The sequence below is a fragment of the Anser anser genome (assembly GCF_964211835.1).
Source record: "Anser anser genome assembly, chromosome: 2".
Lineage (NCBI taxonomy): Eukaryota > Metazoa > Chordata > Aves > Anseriformes > Anatidae > Anser > Anser anser.
The window spans coordinates 100,475,159-100,492,879 of record NC_139721.1 but is presented as its reverse complement, the minus strand read 5'-3'; the positions used below and the strand labels follow the sequence as shown (position 1 = coordinate 100,492,879).

Genomic DNA, 17,721 nt, shown 5'->3' with positions numbered 1-17,721 from the left:
GTGGCCCACATTACCTTATTGTTACAACAGGTCATAGAAACAGTTTCTTGCCCTTTGCAATTCAAACCAGTAACTCTTTAAGCTAGTAATATGCCCCCTTGTTTGTTTTTGTTGGACCTCATGAATGTCAATAAGTGAATGACATGCATTCATTGCCTGTGTAAATGAGATGATTGGCATTGGATTTTCTGCCTGCTGCCTGGCTGGTGGGATTTCCATGTTGGGCTATTATTTCAGGCTCCTTTGCTTTTGGTCCCCAATGTGCAGGCTTTGTAGGCTTAAGGAACTTACGCATTTCAGCCACTAATTCTTCTCACTTGTGCAAACATGACGTGTGTTATCGAGAGCAGCCCCACTGAACTTCTCCAAATGATACTGCTCAGCTCATGAGACTTGGGAGAAAATGTAGGGTTTCTTTTCATTTTGTGAATGTGTTTCCAAGTGCCATGGGGTGGTTTTGCGATGTGTGGGGAAGCATATGGTATAGAAGAGGCTCCCGATGGCAGCTCATCCAGGTGGCCCAGGCTGGTGCTGGACATGTGCGTGCATTATGCCTCAGGTCTCTGTATTTACGGGGATGGTGACAATGGGTGGTGGTTGGGAATGGAACTTTAAAGAAGGAAAACCTTTAAAACCAGGAAAGCTTCTGTTCTGGGGCTTGTACTGGGCTGTCCATCCGTGCCACGGGCGGGCTGTGTGCCTGGAGGGACTTTGCACCAGTATCTCTCTATCCTTTTAGTGGCTAAACCAAGAGCGGTGCCTCCTTGGTCAAGCACCCGTGGTCAACAGTGGTGCCTCCTTGGTCAACAGGCAGCACCCATGCACACAAACGCTGGATGCCGTCTTTTAAAGACGGTTGCCCTCAGTTCCAGCCCTGGGCTTAACTTCAGCACGGATTTTGTTAGATACAAAAGCTTTGCCCTGTCCCACAGTGCAAGGGTATCTGCAGAACTGATATTGAACTGCTTGGTGCTCCCCATCATCCTCCCCGGCACTGCCTTCCTCCTGCTTAACCTCCTTCTTCACCCTCAAGTGCCCACATCCAAGTTCACAGCCAGGTGAGGAGATTGTCCCTTTAATGAGGAGAAGGCATGAGAAACTACCAGGTTCCTAAACAGTCACTTGTGGGGTGATCCACTTAGCTGAAAGTGCTTATCATCTTCCAAGGCTACATCTAGGAACCCCATGAGCATAGCTGTGTTGGAATTTCCCAAGGTACTAGTTCTCACACATGGGACGACTACTCCAGGTATAGTCATCCCAGCCTTAATGCTAATGAGGGCTGATGGCAAGGCACTGTGGAAGAGATTTGTTCCTGTATTGTCATCCCCCCCCCTTTTTCAAACTGTAATTACATAAAATCTTCTGATAAGGGGGTGCCTCAACTTTCTTAGTAGCCTTATTAAACTTAAGCTGGCCAGAAACAAGCAGGTTCAGGTTTCCTCATCTCATGGGTGTATTTTAGCTCTTGTGGAATTTTTGGGTTGATAGGGATATAGTTAAAACTGAGGAAAAATAGATGCAGCTGCTGTTGTCTTTCCTAGTACTCTCCTAAATGCTATCTGGGGTGAGGAAAGGACTTGCTTCAAAAGTTTTACACTGCTAATGGAAATTTAACTTATTAAAGTATTCATGGCTTCACTGGAAAAAAATGCTTTCACTGTCAGTGTTGTTTTCAGCTTGTGAATCAGTGTCATCATTTTACAAGGTTGCTGGAAAAAGTCTTTTTGCTGAGGAACCTCTGGCAACGCAAACCTTGCTGTTGTTTGTTGTTTTTTTCTTTTGACTTGAAATTAATCACTTATTACTTTGTGTTTGGTTTCCAGGGTCTTGGTTGGAGCTCCCAAGGCAGACTCTAAATACAGCACCTCTGTTCAGTCCCCAGGAGCAGTGTTTAAATGTCGAGTCCACACCAATCCTGACAGAAGATGCACGGAGCTGGATATGGGTCGAGGTGGGTAGCAGTGATGCTCTGAGGGGAGGGATCAGAAGGACCCACATAGCTGGCAGTCCTCCTGCCAGCTTCAAAGAGGCTCCAGGACCCTGAGAGGGATCCATCTGCCTCTCCTGGTGGAGGTGGGTGTGGGCTGACCAGGTGGTGGGGTGATGGGTGCGTGATGTCAGAGTTATTAGCATCATAGCAGTCTGTGGGTTGCCTCGTAATGCAGCTAATGATACCTTGCCTTTGCTTCGTGTGTGAAAAGTAGTAAGGTCCTCTGAGAGAGCCGTGCTTGTACACTGTTGGTACACTGATCAGTGTACATTGTACGGTGATCAGGATCAACTCATTTCGCTGAGCTACTGTCTGAATCAGGGGAAGATGGGCTGCCTATTCCCAAAGTAAGGCTCTGATCTAAAACCTTCTGCTGGATTCTGAGGGAGAAAATTGAAGTCTTTACATGTTTTCTCTTTCTTGGTCATGTGATTCACAGTATTGATTTCTCCATCTATAATAAAACATATGTTAGTATTGGTTTATTAATCTTTTCACATTTGAGTGACATAGAATTTCTTTTTATGAAGCTTACATGGGTTAAAACGATATTTTGGCAAGTTTGATTTGTCCCCCTACTGTAGCGTAAACCGTCTTTCATGGATTCATGAATACTGCCTGAGAGGACTAAAGATTTAGACCTCAATTTTTTTAAATGCCCCGTATCTCATTTTGCAGGATAACTTTATTTTGATTGCATGCTGCAAGCAATCCCCCATCTCTCCCATTGATTTCAGTTGAATGGTTTATTCAAGTAAAGCTGTGGACATACTGTAATAGCTGCTGGCTGTTTGGGACAGGGTCTCTCTTCTACTATGGATGGTGCCTTAGTAACGGTGAGAACACCACCCTGACTAATGCATATGAGAAGTAATAGCTGGGTTGAAAGGGAAAAGAAAAGCACTGACAGGCAGATGTTTGATGGACAATCACTTTTCCTATGGGGTAGATATTTAAAACTCACATCTCCTTGCCTTGCTGCCCTTCCCCTCCTTCTGTAGGCAATTCTCGGGGCATGCTCTGTGGAAAGACCTGTAAAGAAGACAGAGATGACGAATGGATGGGCGTGAGCCTGGCTAGACAGCCTAAGGCTGGTGGAAGTGTGCTGGTAAGTCCACTCTTTTCTTTGATCTCATTAAAATCATTGCTGCTGTCTGACTCTAATGCTAAACATGTCAGGATTAATGTGTTTGGTAGTGACTGACTGAGTCCAGCTTTACAGGCAGCAAATTCCGTAGTCCCTTCCTTCAAGCGGAAGGAAAATGAACCCAAGCCAGAAAGTTTTATTTATAGAGGAACGGCTTCAAAGCAATCACACCTGACTTGTGTCACCTAAGGGCTTCCTCCTAAATCTGAGGGATTAAATCTCTGAACAGAATAAATAGAACTTTGTCTGTGAGGTATCTGTTGGTTTGTTCTTTTTGTAGGTTGTTTGTGTTTATGTATCCATTCATTTTCCACTAGCATATGTATTGCATGTCAGAACTCACCATGAAAAATGTAAGATGAGACTTTGGGGCAATATTTTGTCTTTATGTATATGAATTTTCCATTAATGAGGTGGAAGAATTGAGAGTGGAGATGAATTAGTTGTGTGTGGGTGGCCTTGTTGTCTCTGATATGGTTACCATGCAAATAGAAAGGGTCAAGGAGAGCAGATGTGGTCCTTAGGATGTAGAATTTATCTCTGCAAAACAACACTTCCTGTGCAGGGAAAGAATCATAAAAAGAGCTGGACAAATACACTCATGTATTTTAAAAAGGTATTATGATCAATAATTGTCTGTGTTTGCATCTGCTGTTGAGCTCTGTCTACCCTGGGAGCCTACCTCCAGGAATGTTAAACAAAATAAAAATTGCAACTAAATGTTGTGCATAATATGTGGCAGGCAAATTTCAAGCTCATATCAGAGTAACCCTAACAACAATCTATTTCTAAACACTGACATTTGGGAGTCGAAAACCTGCAGTATGACCGCATCTTTCCAGTGAGGTAGGGAATCGCCCTGGTGAGTGGTGCCAACCAGTCACAAATGAGCTACAGGAGATTTTGTGCGACAACTTCTGCACCAACCACTTACTAAGCCAAGTGGAGAAAGCTGCTTGACTTAAAGTCATTTTTCTTAATTTGTATTTAGATTCCAAACACTTAACACCCCAGGTTCTTTCACACTGACTTCCCATGGGGGAGTGGGAGCATGAAATTAAGGCATTCCAACCAGAAGACTGTAAGCAATTCATATTTTCAACGGATAACCCAGTATGTGTTCTTAGAATAACCCTGCATGAGTGAAGAGTAACATGCACTGATCCAGAAAACCCAACTTCATGCTACAATTCCATGTTGGAAGTGTTCAAGGTCAGGTTGGACGTGGCTTTGAGCAACCTGATGAAAGATGTCCCTGTCCGTGGCAGGGGTGTTGGAACTAAATGATTTTTAAATGTCCCTTCCAACCCAAACCATTCTATGATTCTAAGACACATGATCCTCACGATTTTCTAGTCATTGGTCTGAGCTAGACAAGCCCTTCTGTCATTTTCAGAAGCTAGTGTATATACTTCGTTAGGCAACATTGAAACATTTTTGTCAAAATGACAATTACCTTAAGAATAATGATTTCATATATCTCGGTTCAAAGGGGAAGAGGTTGCAGCTGATGTCTAGGGAGATGGTACCTAAGCAAAAGCAGCAGAGGAAAGGGAAGTTGGTGAAAAAGCCAGTTAACTGCCAAGGCTAGGTCTGGCTGCTCACTGGCAGAGGGAAGGCTGCAGGGGTGAAGGACGTGGGCAGACTGGGAGGGCTTAGCTTGAAGGGGTAATTTCCGTGCTCATTACTGGAGGCAGGAAGACCTAGCTGAAGGCACTGGAGATTTTAAGGGGATGTCTGCTGAGCAAATCAGAATGGAGCACTAAGAAATAGTGGAAAGTATCAAAACAGCTTTTTAAAAGGGGTTTATTTGCTGCTTCGAGGAAAGATTAGGCTACTTAGCCCAGCGTCTCATGGGCTGGTAGGAGGGCAGTGTTTTGAGAGTACTTGCCCAAAGAGCTTGCATCAAGTGCAGTAGTTTTGTGTTCATTTGCCCTGGATTTTTTAAAAATATATTTTCATAAATATGGGCAGTCACTTTTTAAACCCACGTGAACTTTTCTTGCTCTTGATGTCATGTGTTAGAACAATTACAATACACAGTGAAAGTATAGGAGTATGAAGAAGTCTCTCCTTTTGCTTTGAAACTACTTAGTGTCTCAAATCTGTCTTAACAGTTTTCTACAATGCAGATTCCTCTCCTTCAGATGAAAGTACCAGCTTCAGTATAAGGTTAGGAGTGTGCAGGTTAGGAGTGTGCCTAGCTAGTGTTTGGTAATGTGGGTTTTATTTGAGTCAATAATGTGCCAGAACATTACAGAACCAGTGTTTTATGTTTGTGTAAAAGAATTAATAGAAAAACATCTAATAATGAAGATTTAAGCAAAGAAGAAGTAAGATTATCTAAAAAATAAGCTGAGTTTGCAGTTTGGTGGCTTCCTGTCCTCAGGTATGCTGTCAGTCAATATTTGCATTAATTTAAGAGCTACAGTGATACTGCTGAGATTGCAGTCTCTTCCCCAACTGAAATGGCAAAATTCCTTCTGTCTCTTTTACTGGGAGAGGTGCTGGGGACAGTACATTATGATTTGGAGATAAGCCACATCCTTTAATCTCGCTCTTCCTAAATACCTGTCACATCTGTCGTTACTCTGCGTTTTATCAAGTGTTGCCATTTTTCACTCTAAGTAGCTTACTGGCACGCTTAGTGATAAAAGCGTGTGTGGGGGCAAACCCATCACGGTGCCAAAGCCCTCCCTAGGGCAGAGCAAGCCAGAAGCAGTCTGACAGTGGTACATTTACCAAGTCCTTTGTTTGTACTCTGACTTCAGGAGTCAGCCTCTGAAGTGAAGTCTTGGTCTCTCGTGTGCTTTTCCTGTGGTGCAAAGCCCATGGCTGGTGCTCAATGTACAAGAAAGCAAAAAGCATCTGCGGTTCTGAAAAGGGCTGTTCGTGGTCTTGTGGTGATGCAGTGTTTACTATCACCATCCCTGGGGGTGTTTAAGGAAAGGTTGGACCTGGTACTTAGGGACACGGTTTAGCGGGTGACGTTGGTAGTAGGGGGATGATTGGACCAGATGATCTTGGAGGTCTTTTCCAACCTTAATAATTCTATGATTCTGTAATTGCTGGAGACCTCTGTGTGCTTGGCCCAGAAAGGTTTTATTTTGCCTCAGGATTTGCATCCTTTCTCCCTTGTTCCACATCAAATTCAAGAAATTCCTCTCCATTCCCAAGACCTCTTCAGCCATGTGCTGAAGAAGGAAGGCTGTAGCCAACTATGGTGGTGCATCGCCTTGACACAGCAATGTTGAATAGTGCAGGGATCATGTATTATAATCCAAGTAAGCACTTTTGGGAAGGCAGGAGAACCAAAAGCAGCAGCAGACAAGCTTTGCTGTGGCAGCGGGACAAACATGCTGATTGCTTGGCTGCAAAGAAGTGAGTTTTGGGGAGGAAGAGGAGATGCTGAACTCCACTGCATTGGGAAAATATCAAATTCTGCGGCTGTGGTGGTGGGGAGTCTGAGGTGGAGCTCATCCCTTAGATCTACTCACAGGTTGTCAGCAGACTCAGGCAGTCAGTGGTAAATTGCATTGTGCCTGAGTATGCACTATGCTGAAGATACAGAAAAGTGATCATTCTTGAAAACAAAACAAAAAAATACAAAAAATGAATTCCCCTTCCCTCCCCAACATAACACAAACAAAAATACTCACAAAAGCAATCAAGCAAACAAAAAAAATACCAAACAGATTAGGGAAGTGTGCCCAGAATTAATAAACTGAGCTCCCAGCCTCTTGTTGAATTTTGAGTGTACATTTAATGCAGTGGCATCTTTTTCTTCATTTTCTTTTTTTTTCTTATCTTGTTCTATCTTTCTTGGCCTCTGCACTTCACTCCTTCTTGCTCCTGAGCAGAGCCTCCTGCTTCTGATGAAATGCTGCTGCTCACCCTGACATGCCGTTATTTGTGCTCCTTTGGGAGAGATTAGTAGGTAAATTTATGCGAGTCCCTGGCAGTTTCTGAGAGATAAATTGGCAGGGAATTTGCAATATCACGGTCCTTTATTTGTCTTTACATAATTTTAAAAAATACTCTCAGTCTGTTTCCGTTTGAGTGAATATCCAGAGTTGAGGTTGACTTGACTGTAGCTTTAACGGTATGTGTCTTTATGGTACTCTCTTTAGAAGGGCCATGCCTGAATGTATTTGTGCTCACAGTACAGATGTGCCAGGAGAGAAGCTCTTTCCTGTTTACTCTGAGAATTAACATTTCATGTGTTGTTTTCTTTTTTTTTCTTTTCTTTTTTTTTTTTTTTTTGACATTGCTGTTGAATTTTGAATGGGGGGTGCCTGGGGATTAAAATCGTAAATGAGTTTCCTTAAAGCAGGGAACTGAGTCCCCGAGGCTGCTCTGTACAGGACTGCTCACATACATTGTTTGTCAACCCAAGTGCCGTTATAAGCATCCTTTGTGTGACGGGTGGCAGTCTTCATGGATTTCTTTACTGCTGTTGAGATGCTTCCAATGGCAATGTGTTCGGCTGCGAGGTGCTGAGGCAGGAAAGTGGGGTAGCATAAGGGGAAGGAGGAGAGAGGATGTCTCATCTGGGGAGGATCAGGTAAAACGTGGGGATCATGACGGGGTCTGTCCCAGGCCCCTCTGAGATAGCAGGGCTGACGTGAAGTTTCCAGGAAAAGTTGAAAGCATGCAGAGGAGGTGATTTGTAGCAGAGAGCCTGCTCCATGCACATGGGACCAAGCCTTAAACGAAGCAAATTGATACACCTACACTGACTTTAGTGACTTAGACCAGCTGGAGATGTGGCCCAGCATGTGTTCAAAGCCCTTGCTCTTTCACATCTCACTTCCTTTTATTCCGAGTAACCCTTATGCACAGGATAACTTGTGATTTTTCTGGCAGGAATGCAGTGTTAATGTTTGGAGCAAATAGGTTCTGGAAAGGTGTGAATCAGGCTCTATATTGCTGGCATGCATGTCTTTGTGTGGCAGTTGTACTGAGTGCTATGTCCTGGTGAAGCTGGTTAGCCCTCCTTGATCTTATTGTTCACTAAAAGGGGAAGGCACCCTGATCTCTGCCCTTTGTCTGTGCCATGACTGATGTTGCCAGTCTCATTGCCACAAAATCTCTGACATCTTCACTTAAACTAATTACCGGTAAGCAAGACCCGGCTTTTCTGTCACCAGGAGCAAAGCTGCTATTCCCAATAAGACAAGCCTTTGACTCGCACAGGCATCCTCTGGTGGGATAACATTCTAGTACGCTTTTAGTAACCTTCTGAGTCCTTGCATCTCTTCTAGTCCCCTGGCCATGAGGATCAATACACAACGAGAGATCTTGAAGTCTCCAGCATGAGCTATGACTTGCTCTGACACCTGCTGTTTTCCTCATCATGCACATATGAAGGATTTCCTCATTGCAGCTTTTAAATACTTAAAGGGGACTTATAAAAAAAGATGGAGAGCAACTTTTTGCTCGGTCATATAATGATGGGATAGGGGGGAATGGTTTTAAACTAAAAGAGAGGAGATTTAGATTAGATGTTAGAAGGAAATTCTTCACTCAGAGGGTGGTGAGGCACTGGCACAGGTTGCCCAGAGAAGCTGTGGATGCCCCATCCCTGCAGGTGTTCAAGGCCAGGCTGGATGGGGCCTTGGGCAACTTGGTCTGGTGGGAGGTGTCCCTGCCTATTGCAGGGGGTTGGAACTGGATGGTCTTTAAGGTCCCTTCCAACCCAAGCTGTTCTACGAAGGATGAGATCTGAGTCACCAAGTTAGGCAATGTCCTAAGCTACAGAAGATAACAGTGAGAAGATGCTGTGACTAGAAAGACTGGAGTGTAAAAGGAGGGTGATGGGGCAGTGGCGGGGAAGGTGATGCTGATATGTGCTGTTCATGCACTATGCATACTTTGCCTTGGTTGGAGGGCTCTCCTGTGACTCTTGGATAGTAATGCATGTGGTATGATCTCTTTAGGCCTGCGCACACCGCTGGAAAAACATCTACTATGAGACAGAGTACATCCTGCCCCACGGCTTCTGCAACATCATTCCCCCCAACCTGCAGCCCAATGGGCTGAAGCTCTTGCCCTGCTACGAAGGTAAGGGGCAGGGGGCTGGGAGTGGGGCTCACCTCCATCTCTCATCTCATGTCTTATGGCTGCTCTGTTTTCCCTTTCTTTGCAAAACCATCCGCAGTAACCCTCGCCGCTGATGTTTTTCTTTCTTTCTTTTGTTTTTTCCCCCTCTGTAACATACTGCTGCCTTGAGTTACAGCTGGGATGGAGGTTGGGTTTTGGGTGAAGGTGGGAGAATAGCACAATGATTGAACAGATCCTGAGACTTTCTGTACACGGTCACATTTAACTACCTGTGAAATAATACCTATCTGAATTGTGTTTGGAGGCTATGGTTCTTTTTCCTGTGTATGAATAATCAGTAGATACTGATGTGAGCTTGGACTCTCATGGTTAGCTGTAGAACAGACTAAATTGGAAATACTGTAATTGGGAACCTGTTTTCCCATCTCATGGAAATATTTTCATTTTTGTGTTGGGATTCATTGGAGGATTAGAGAGGAAAAAGTGTTGCTTAACATTTTGCTTATTTCAGGGAATTTCTGCAGCAGCTTAATACAACTGCTGCTGTGTTTTAGATGCTGTAAGGTGTCTTGATCCCTGTTCGGATCCTCCAAAGGTCTGCGTCTAGGTGGGCATGAAGAAAGAGGGCTCCACCACCCTGAACAATGGGCTACTGTTCCTGTTGTTTTTATTGTAAATCCCAAGTGTCAACATCTTAATTTTCCATTTTTCTGGCGCATTTGAAATCTATGTATCATGTTTCCTTTCCTAAAGACTTCAGAAGACAGCATCACCTCAGCCAGAAGTAATTAACTAAACCAGTGCCATGAGTATCCTGTTATGAAGAAGACAGGGTGTCTCCTAAGATTTCTCAGCCCCCAGAGAGGCACTCGGGGAAAACACCTTTTTGGGTTTCTCCTGGTTGTCCCTGGCGTTCCCCTCTTGCCTGTAGGAGCCTGAGGAAGCATGGGAGTTTGGAAGACAAGGCGTAGCATGGTTTGATGTGGGCAAGACTTCTGATTTTATTTACTGTTTTCATTGCAAACCCATGCAATTTTTGTCTTAAATGCGTGTTTCAGTCTGGAGGCAGCACACTTGTGTATTGCATGTTTAACAAGTCCTGAAATTATTCGTTACTTGAAACGTGAGAGTTTTTGAGTCTCTTGAACCAGCCACTCCAGCTGATCTGTGACAGAATACAAGTGAACCACGTAAGCCTTCCTGTTGTGAGTGCTGTCCCATTGTATTTGTTCTTTTTCCTTCGTTCCTGTCAGCAAAACCAGGCTTGGGCTTCACAGTGAGCTAACACAATGCAAATTGTCCGATACGAGCCTTGATGGTCAATGTGCATGTATGGAGATGCTGCCAGAGCTTCCTCTGAATCTTTGTCATCACTCCCGCTTTTTCTTTAAAAACTGCTTGTCTGAATCTGTTGCAGGGAGGTGGTTTCTAGAGGAGACAAACTGCTGGTGTTTTTCTGTGCGTCATGTCTTGAGAGTAAAACGGCTGCTAATCTGACAGGATATTTGCCAGGAATTGCTAGAAAATAGAAATGTGTGGGCCTAGCGTATGCAAAGCAGCCAGTGGAAAATTGGCAGGGCTGGTGCAGTACAATGTTGGCTTAGCTTCACTGCATGCTAGAATGAAAATTGGAGTTTTGGGACTGATTTCTCTCCCCCCCCCCCATCCGCCATTGTCAGACATGAAATCACAAAGTGTCGCAAGAGATGGCTGTGTTTGTTTGCTGCTGGAACTTTTAGGTTTTGATAAAGTAAGCCTGATCCCAAACGTGAGTGATAGCCACAATACGGCATGCAGATGGGTGCGTTGTTTGAGGTTGGCTGTGATCCGCTCATCTTGCGACAGTCCTTTTAAGCTTTTTCCTTCACTTTCTGGAAGGAGGAGAAGAAATTCTCTTCCACTGACGCTACGGGTTAAGAAAAACAGTCTGAGGGAAAGAAACTGGAGGTTTGGTAGGAATAATAAATGCAGTCAGTAATGCAACCCAAGTGCCTCTAAAGCCAGAGCCTGTAATTAGTGCACCTAAAGTGATAAGCCTTGTGAGAGGCTAACGTGGCTGTACAGCTCACAAACAGAAGTGGCTCGCCAACTGGTGAAGTGCGCAAGCCAGCTGAGCACACATCAGTCGCCATACGTCTGTGTGCACACACCTCAAGACAGATTATTAGCTTGTGTAACAAAAGTCTTGTGCCAGAAAGGGAGAGGAATCTGACCTTGGGACGGACGTCCTTAATGCACACAGTATGTTTTCTATCTGCATAAAACAGTCTTAATAATTAAAGACAAAAAAGGAAGTTTCCGTTTCCTGACTGGATGGTAGTGGTGCAACAACACAGTGGTCTCAATCCATCTTACTCTTGTCCAGTTTCCCTGAAACAGCTGACAGAAGTCTGGAAGCTATTGAGAGCTAATGAGAACAGCAGCAAGCCTAATAGTTAAATGCAATCTTTCTGAATAGGAACTAATCTGGTTTATATGAGCTGGCTGTCCTCTCAGGTATAGCTGGGGTATGGAGCCATGATCTTCCAGGCGGTGCTTTCACTTGTTTATTTTTTCCGTAGCTGCCTGTTCACTCCCCCAGTGCCTTCAGTTTGCAATGAAGGGTGTCCGTTTCCAGCATGAGAGGTAGCCCAGCTGTGTGGGGAGAGCTGGGATGGTTTCCTAGCCTTCTGTGGTAGGAGCTGGTGATGGAGGCGGGGAAGCTGGTGGACTGTGTGGTTAGGAAATAAGGGGAACAGCACATGCTCACGTGCCTTCCCTCTGAAGGGATGAGCAAGTGCTAGGTCCAGACCACACTTGTTTTTCTGGGAGGCATCAAAATATCCCTGCTTTGTGGTGCAAACCAATACCAAAGTGCTAGGTCAGAAAAATTACTATTGTTTTTTCCCAGTGTAGTAGAACACAGGAAGATGGGAAACAGGATGCTCTCAGTGCAAATGGTAGCTTATTGTAACTGTCCATTTCACTTCCATTTGTGAAAATGGTAAAGGATTTTATTGCACAGTGAAACTCATGCTATGTTATGATATTGAAGTTTGCTTAGAGACTTGGGTTTGGTCAGAGAAGAGGTTGTGGAGCATTTGCCTTCAGTGTCATCACACATCATAGCTCATCCTTTTTTGTGTCCTCTTTTAACCAATTACTTCTTCCTCAGCCTTACTTCTCTTATAAACTAAAATCATCCTGTTAACAAAAAACCTTTTTGGGAGGTTTAAGCAGTTATTTCTGGCATGTTTTCGAAGTCACAAAGGCAGCCACCTCTTTCGTGCTCAGCCTTGTCTTATTGTTTTGCTGTCAGCTGTTGCTGCAGCAGTTAGTTTAGTGGCTTGTGGTCTGCATAAGTGAGGGTGTGCAGTGTTCTGCAGACAGATTAAAGAACAATAAAGAAGTGTAAAAACAAAGGGTCCTTTCACGACAGCAGTTATTGCCTGCAGATATGTGGAAACTACCTAATCCACTGCATGTAATATCTAAACCTCATGCAAATGTTGCTGTTCAGGTGTGCAAAAGCTGTAAGCTGATGCAGTATCTGCACAGTTTCCTGCTGGCTTATATTTTCAGTGTGTTGATGGATGGATGGTGGTATGAGTGGCAAGTGTCATGGCCATGTACTAGGGTGGAGGGGAAGTAGAAGCCTTTGGGGCTCTTCTGCTGCTTGAGAGAAGCAGAACGGCTCTAGGAGGGGGCAGAAGGCTGTGGGGCTGGAAGGTGATCATCCAGGATGTGAGGGGCTGCTCTGGGCTGTGACCCTGGTTGTGTGAGCTGGGAGGAGATCTGCCTGGGTTGAGAACCATGTGCAAGTGGGAGTGAGGTGGCCTGAAGAGGGGAGTGGCTTTTGTGCTGAAAGAATAATGCCAGAATCCAGGAGCCCAGTGTCCAGCCAGGCTGAGCTGCTGTCTCCCTGGGCAGGACTGCCTGTGTTGGCATCCCTCCAAAACATGATGCTGCTCTCTTCTCTGTTTCAGTGGAGTTTTAAATGCTCAGGTAGCATTAATATCTGTGGTGTTTGTGCCTCTGTGCTTCAGATTCTCTTTGCAGAATGTCATTAAAGCTGTTTTCTCTCTCAAGGGTAGTATGAAAATAGATGAATCGATATGTGTGATCTGCTCAGGTCGTGCAGTGATAGGATAGATGGATACCTGTAGGATGGAAGGATGGTCACTGCTTTGCGTTGTTGCTGTATGTCTTGCCACGCTACTGTAATGAATCCATTTATTCCCCTGTAAGCTCTTTTTTTTTTTTTTTTTTTTCCTGAGAAGTATTATCAGGTATTTATTCAAGCCAAATATTTTCGTGTCTTGTATTCATTTCACAGAGACAACGGTTATATCCATGCTCAGAATTTATTTGAAATGCTGCAATTCCAACTGACCACTGTTACAACCACAGCGTAACTATTTATTTCGGTGAAGTCTAGGGCTATTAGTTTGATATGATAGTACTGGCAAAATAAGTGACTTAAAAACACTGAACACCACAGGAAGCCATGAATGATGTCTGTTGAAGTATGAGCTTCAGTGGACATACCAATTGAGTTTATTGTACAACCATTTAAACCACCAAATCTCTCCTATTCCTTATGCATTGCAGCCAGTCATTCATCCCATTTAAAGAAAAACTTTTTTTTCATTGCCTGACAATGAAAACAATGTGTTTTTCTGTTCCTTTTCTAATATGTATATTGCTGATGAAAATCAGCTGTGTTGTGTCCTGTGATGTAGGGGCTTTTGTTTTCAGGTTATTCCTGGATCTGAATTTGGCCTCTTTTTTTTTTTTTTTTAAAGTAGGCAAAATTATACTATAATAAAATAATGCTTTGAATTTGATAAGCTTTTTGACGTGATTAGAGAAATAATTTTATTTTTGTACAGGCATTTTTTTTATCAGAAAAAAATCCTTTGTATCCCAAGAAACGAAGTTATCTTGCTCGTTGTTGGAACACAACTGCATGAAGCCCTGGACTCATCCACCAGCCTTGAATGGCTGCTTCGTTGCATGGCTGAAGCTATTGCTCTTTCTTCTGTCATCCTCACATGGTTTTACATTTCCTTGGTTTCTATTTGCAGCTACATTCAAGAGGTGGCTTGTGTCAGCTGGGATACTCGCATCCACAAGTGTTTGTGGAGGGAGCCTTCCATTGCCCTGAGCAACATGGGGTGATGATTTGGAGAATCAGAACTCTCATATGCCAAAACTTCAGTTTCCGGGGCATTCAGTTGTGTTTGAGACTTTTGTTTTTGCTGCAGAGGGTGAGATGTAAGGCACAAGTGGGTACCCTGGGTGCCGTGTAAACAAAGCTTGGTAAAATAGTTAAGGCAGGATCGATTGGGGGAAAAAAGTGTTGTAAAGCCTGTTTATAGAAGGATAGAAGGAGAAATTTTAAAAATCACAAGTAAGAAATAAATTTTATTTGCCATTCAACCTGTGCTGAAGCATTCCAGGTGATTATTTCATTATTTTTCTGACCTAAATCTTTCACTGCATTAGTTAAATATCCTATGGCAATTTTCCTCTTTTATTTTAAAGCAAATTGAACGGTGTGGATTTTTTTTTTTTTGAAGGAGACACTTAAAGAAACTGAGCCAAGCCCAATACCTTTTTTGTAGGGAAATATACCATTTTAAATCCATCAAATAGTCAGCGAGGCCCAGCTGCAGCAGCTGGTTGTGGCCTTGTGCTCGGGGGCTGGAAGGCCTCTTGCCAAACCATGTAGGGGGATGCTCGCTCTGGGGTGATTTTGGATTACCAGAACCTGGGAGATACCACAGGTTGAGTGTGGAATTGGGAAGAGGCAGGATCTGTTTATGCCTTGGTACATGGGGTAAAAGAAAGAAATTGTGGTTGGAGGTGAAAGCACCTCAGTTGGGCAAATGTGGAATTTGCGGCAGTGTATCCCATGCAAGGCTGGAAACAGAGCCACTGGAAAAGTAGGGCCTTTTGGGACACACATGGCATTATTTCTCAGGAAATGCCAGAGGGAGAAACCTCATCTCCTCAGCTTGCTGAATAAAAAGTGCTCATGTCTACAAAGAAGGATTTTTTTCCAAGCGAGGAGAGCCTGACTCAGTGAGAGACTATCCATGAAAAGCTAGAGATTCAGAGCCCTGGTGCTGCCTGTAAACAGCAAAGAGAAAGCCCAGTGAATGCTGGTTTCACTGCTCTGTGGGTGTGCTGCTGCACATTCCCACTGGGAAGCCGAGTGTGGGGGGGCACGGCTGCTGCTGATAATTCCTTTTGGTCTTCACTATGATAAAATTAAGTTTGTGAGGAGTTTCTTTGGTTCCAAAGAGGCCATTTGCTCACTGATTCCATGACTATTTTTTTAATCATTTAGCAATGAGTTAATGATGCTTGCTTCAAAGAAGAAGAAAAAAGAACAATAAAAAAAAGTTACTAGGCTACTTGGAGACTGTTTTTGGAGCCTGAATTGCTCTTTCTCCTGGACTTTTTTTATCCTTTGGAACATACTGTAACACGCAGGAAGTGGCAATATGCAGAAGCTGTGTAGTCATTATTCACTCATTATTACGGTAAATATTTGACAGTAATGGTCAGGAAAAAAAAACTTCCAAGTGGAAAGTGATTTCTCTCCACACCATCCTTTGAATTTAGTGTTTTTGTTTGTTTGTTTTGTTTTGTTTTTAAGGAAAGTGGGTTTTTGTTTGTTTGTTTGTTTTTGTTTTTTTCCCCTTCCATTTTCTACTGAAGGCTAAAGTAAAAATTCTTCAGGTTTGACAGGGGAAACAATTGCTTCATAAAACACAGACGAAAGCTCCTTTGCTGGGGACTGGGAGCCCTGTCCCCTGTGACCTGGGAGCTGTGAGCGTGTGGCTGAGAGCAGTGGAGCTGAGCATCCCCCAGATGAGATGAGCAGACAGTTGATTAAAAGTGATGCCCTCTCCTTCCTCAGCACCTTCTTCCTGGGGATGGTGTCCCAAAGCATCCCTCCACCAGAAATGCTTGCGGGGTCCCCCATCCTACGCTGGCAGCCTCCAGGCTGTGTGTAGGGGGGTGCAGACCTCTTGGGTGTGAAATGCCCACTGCATGGTGGTGGTAGGGGTGGTATACTTGTTGCCAGCACAAGCCAGAAGTGACTGCGGTTTGTTTTCTTCCCTTCTCCCACCCAGAATACAAGAAGAAGTACGGGGAGGAGCACGGCTCGTGCCAGGCGGGGATCGCGGGCTTCTTCACCGAGGTGAGCAGAGGTAGTGAGGTGGGGATGGGGTTTGTGAGCAGGCTCTCCTGACAGAGATATCTCTGTGTCTAATACTATTTATTTTCTTTCAGTGGTGGTCTAAGGCATTTTTCCCTGAATGAGTTTGTTTAATTATGTGTACGTGAATATATAAATATATAAACTTGCACACACATATATATACATATATTCAGAATAAGATAAGAAACACATATTTTTCCAGTTCTGTTTCAGTTCTTCATTTCAAAAAAGTGAAAAAAAATAGCATACAGAGCTGGTATGAATACTGGACCATATTCTTTGCTAGACAGCAGTTTATCAGCCATGTTTTAGTTAAGGCAAAGATGACTTTGTTCCCTTATGTATGTACTGGATTTTTTTTAATGCTTCAAGATCTAAAAAACAAAACCAAAAAAAGCCCCAACAAACACACAACTAGTTCAGTGCAGTGTCAGGCTCCTTGCTGTCATGTCCAATATATGCTTATTCCTAAATATAGATGTGCTGGGCTGCAGACCTTGTTGTCCAGGCTGATACAAACACAGAAATGATGTCCCCTCTGCACTGTCAGGAGCTGATGTCCAAGTAAACAGGAATGGCAGTCAGGCACTGTTGCCACAGTGGCACTGCCCAATAACTTGATGCTCATCAGCAACAGCATCTGTTTCCTGGCTTCTCTGCTCTCTCTAGCCTGTTTCTGTTCCCATGCTTTAAATCCTTCTTCGCTCGCCTAGTTCAAAAGATAGCTTTGAACTTTCATTGCTTCGGGCCCAGTGGTGGCTCCAGCACTTCCAGACTGAGCAGGAAACACAGATAAATGGCTTTTTGGGTCAAACAGGCAAGCCCCTACCATATTTTCAGTGCTGCTGATGGTCGTCATTCCTGCTGGTAAACGATCCCTTGACCTTAGGGGCACGGCGGCTTCCAAGGAAAAAAGCTGTGGCTGAGCACATCCCATACTTTGTCTGGGCGTGCAGTCCTGTCCCTCTAGGTTTATTAGGAAATTTGCTTGTTTAGAGTCCCTGCTACTGCAGCCGCTCACCCCAAGGGGTCTGTAGTATGGGAGTGATTTCCCACAACGATGGAGTCCACCCAAAGCTTGCGCTGAAAGGAGCGGTGAGGCAAAATATCTGTTTTCTGTCTTCTCTGTGGCTGGAGAACTTACCTAGGCTTAATGTTCTCTAGGCTTCACTAAATCCTCTGCTGGGGCTATTTAAACCCACATCTGCTGCTTTCCAAAAGCAAAGGTTTGCTGTGAGGATGCTGGAAGCTTTGGATCATGAACACACACTGCATCTTCATCTCTTTTTTTTTTTGTTTTCC

At 44.0% G+C, this 17,721-nt stretch overlaps 1 protein-coding gene across 4 annotated transcripts in view; it reads left to right on the top strand.

Annotated features, from left to right (window-relative positions):
* The window catches only part of ITGA9 (integrin subunit alpha 9), a 217,515-nt gene that overhangs the window by 5,984 nt on the left and 193,810 nt on the right, over window positions 1-17,721 (top strand). For all 4 annotated transcript variants that reach the window (XM_083824914.1, XM_083824915.1, XM_083824916.1 and 1 more), the window contains exons 2-5: window positions 1,827-1,954; window positions 2,995-3,101; window positions 9,080-9,203; window positions 16,331-16,398. In XM_083824914.1, coding sequence (XP_083681040.1) covers window positions 1,827-1,954; window positions 2,995-3,101; window positions 9,080-9,203; window positions 16,331-16,398 — 427 coding nt within the window. The remainder of the gene's footprint in view (window positions 1-1,826; window positions 1,955-2,994; window positions 3,102-9,079; window positions 9,204-16,330; window positions 16,399-17,721) is intronic.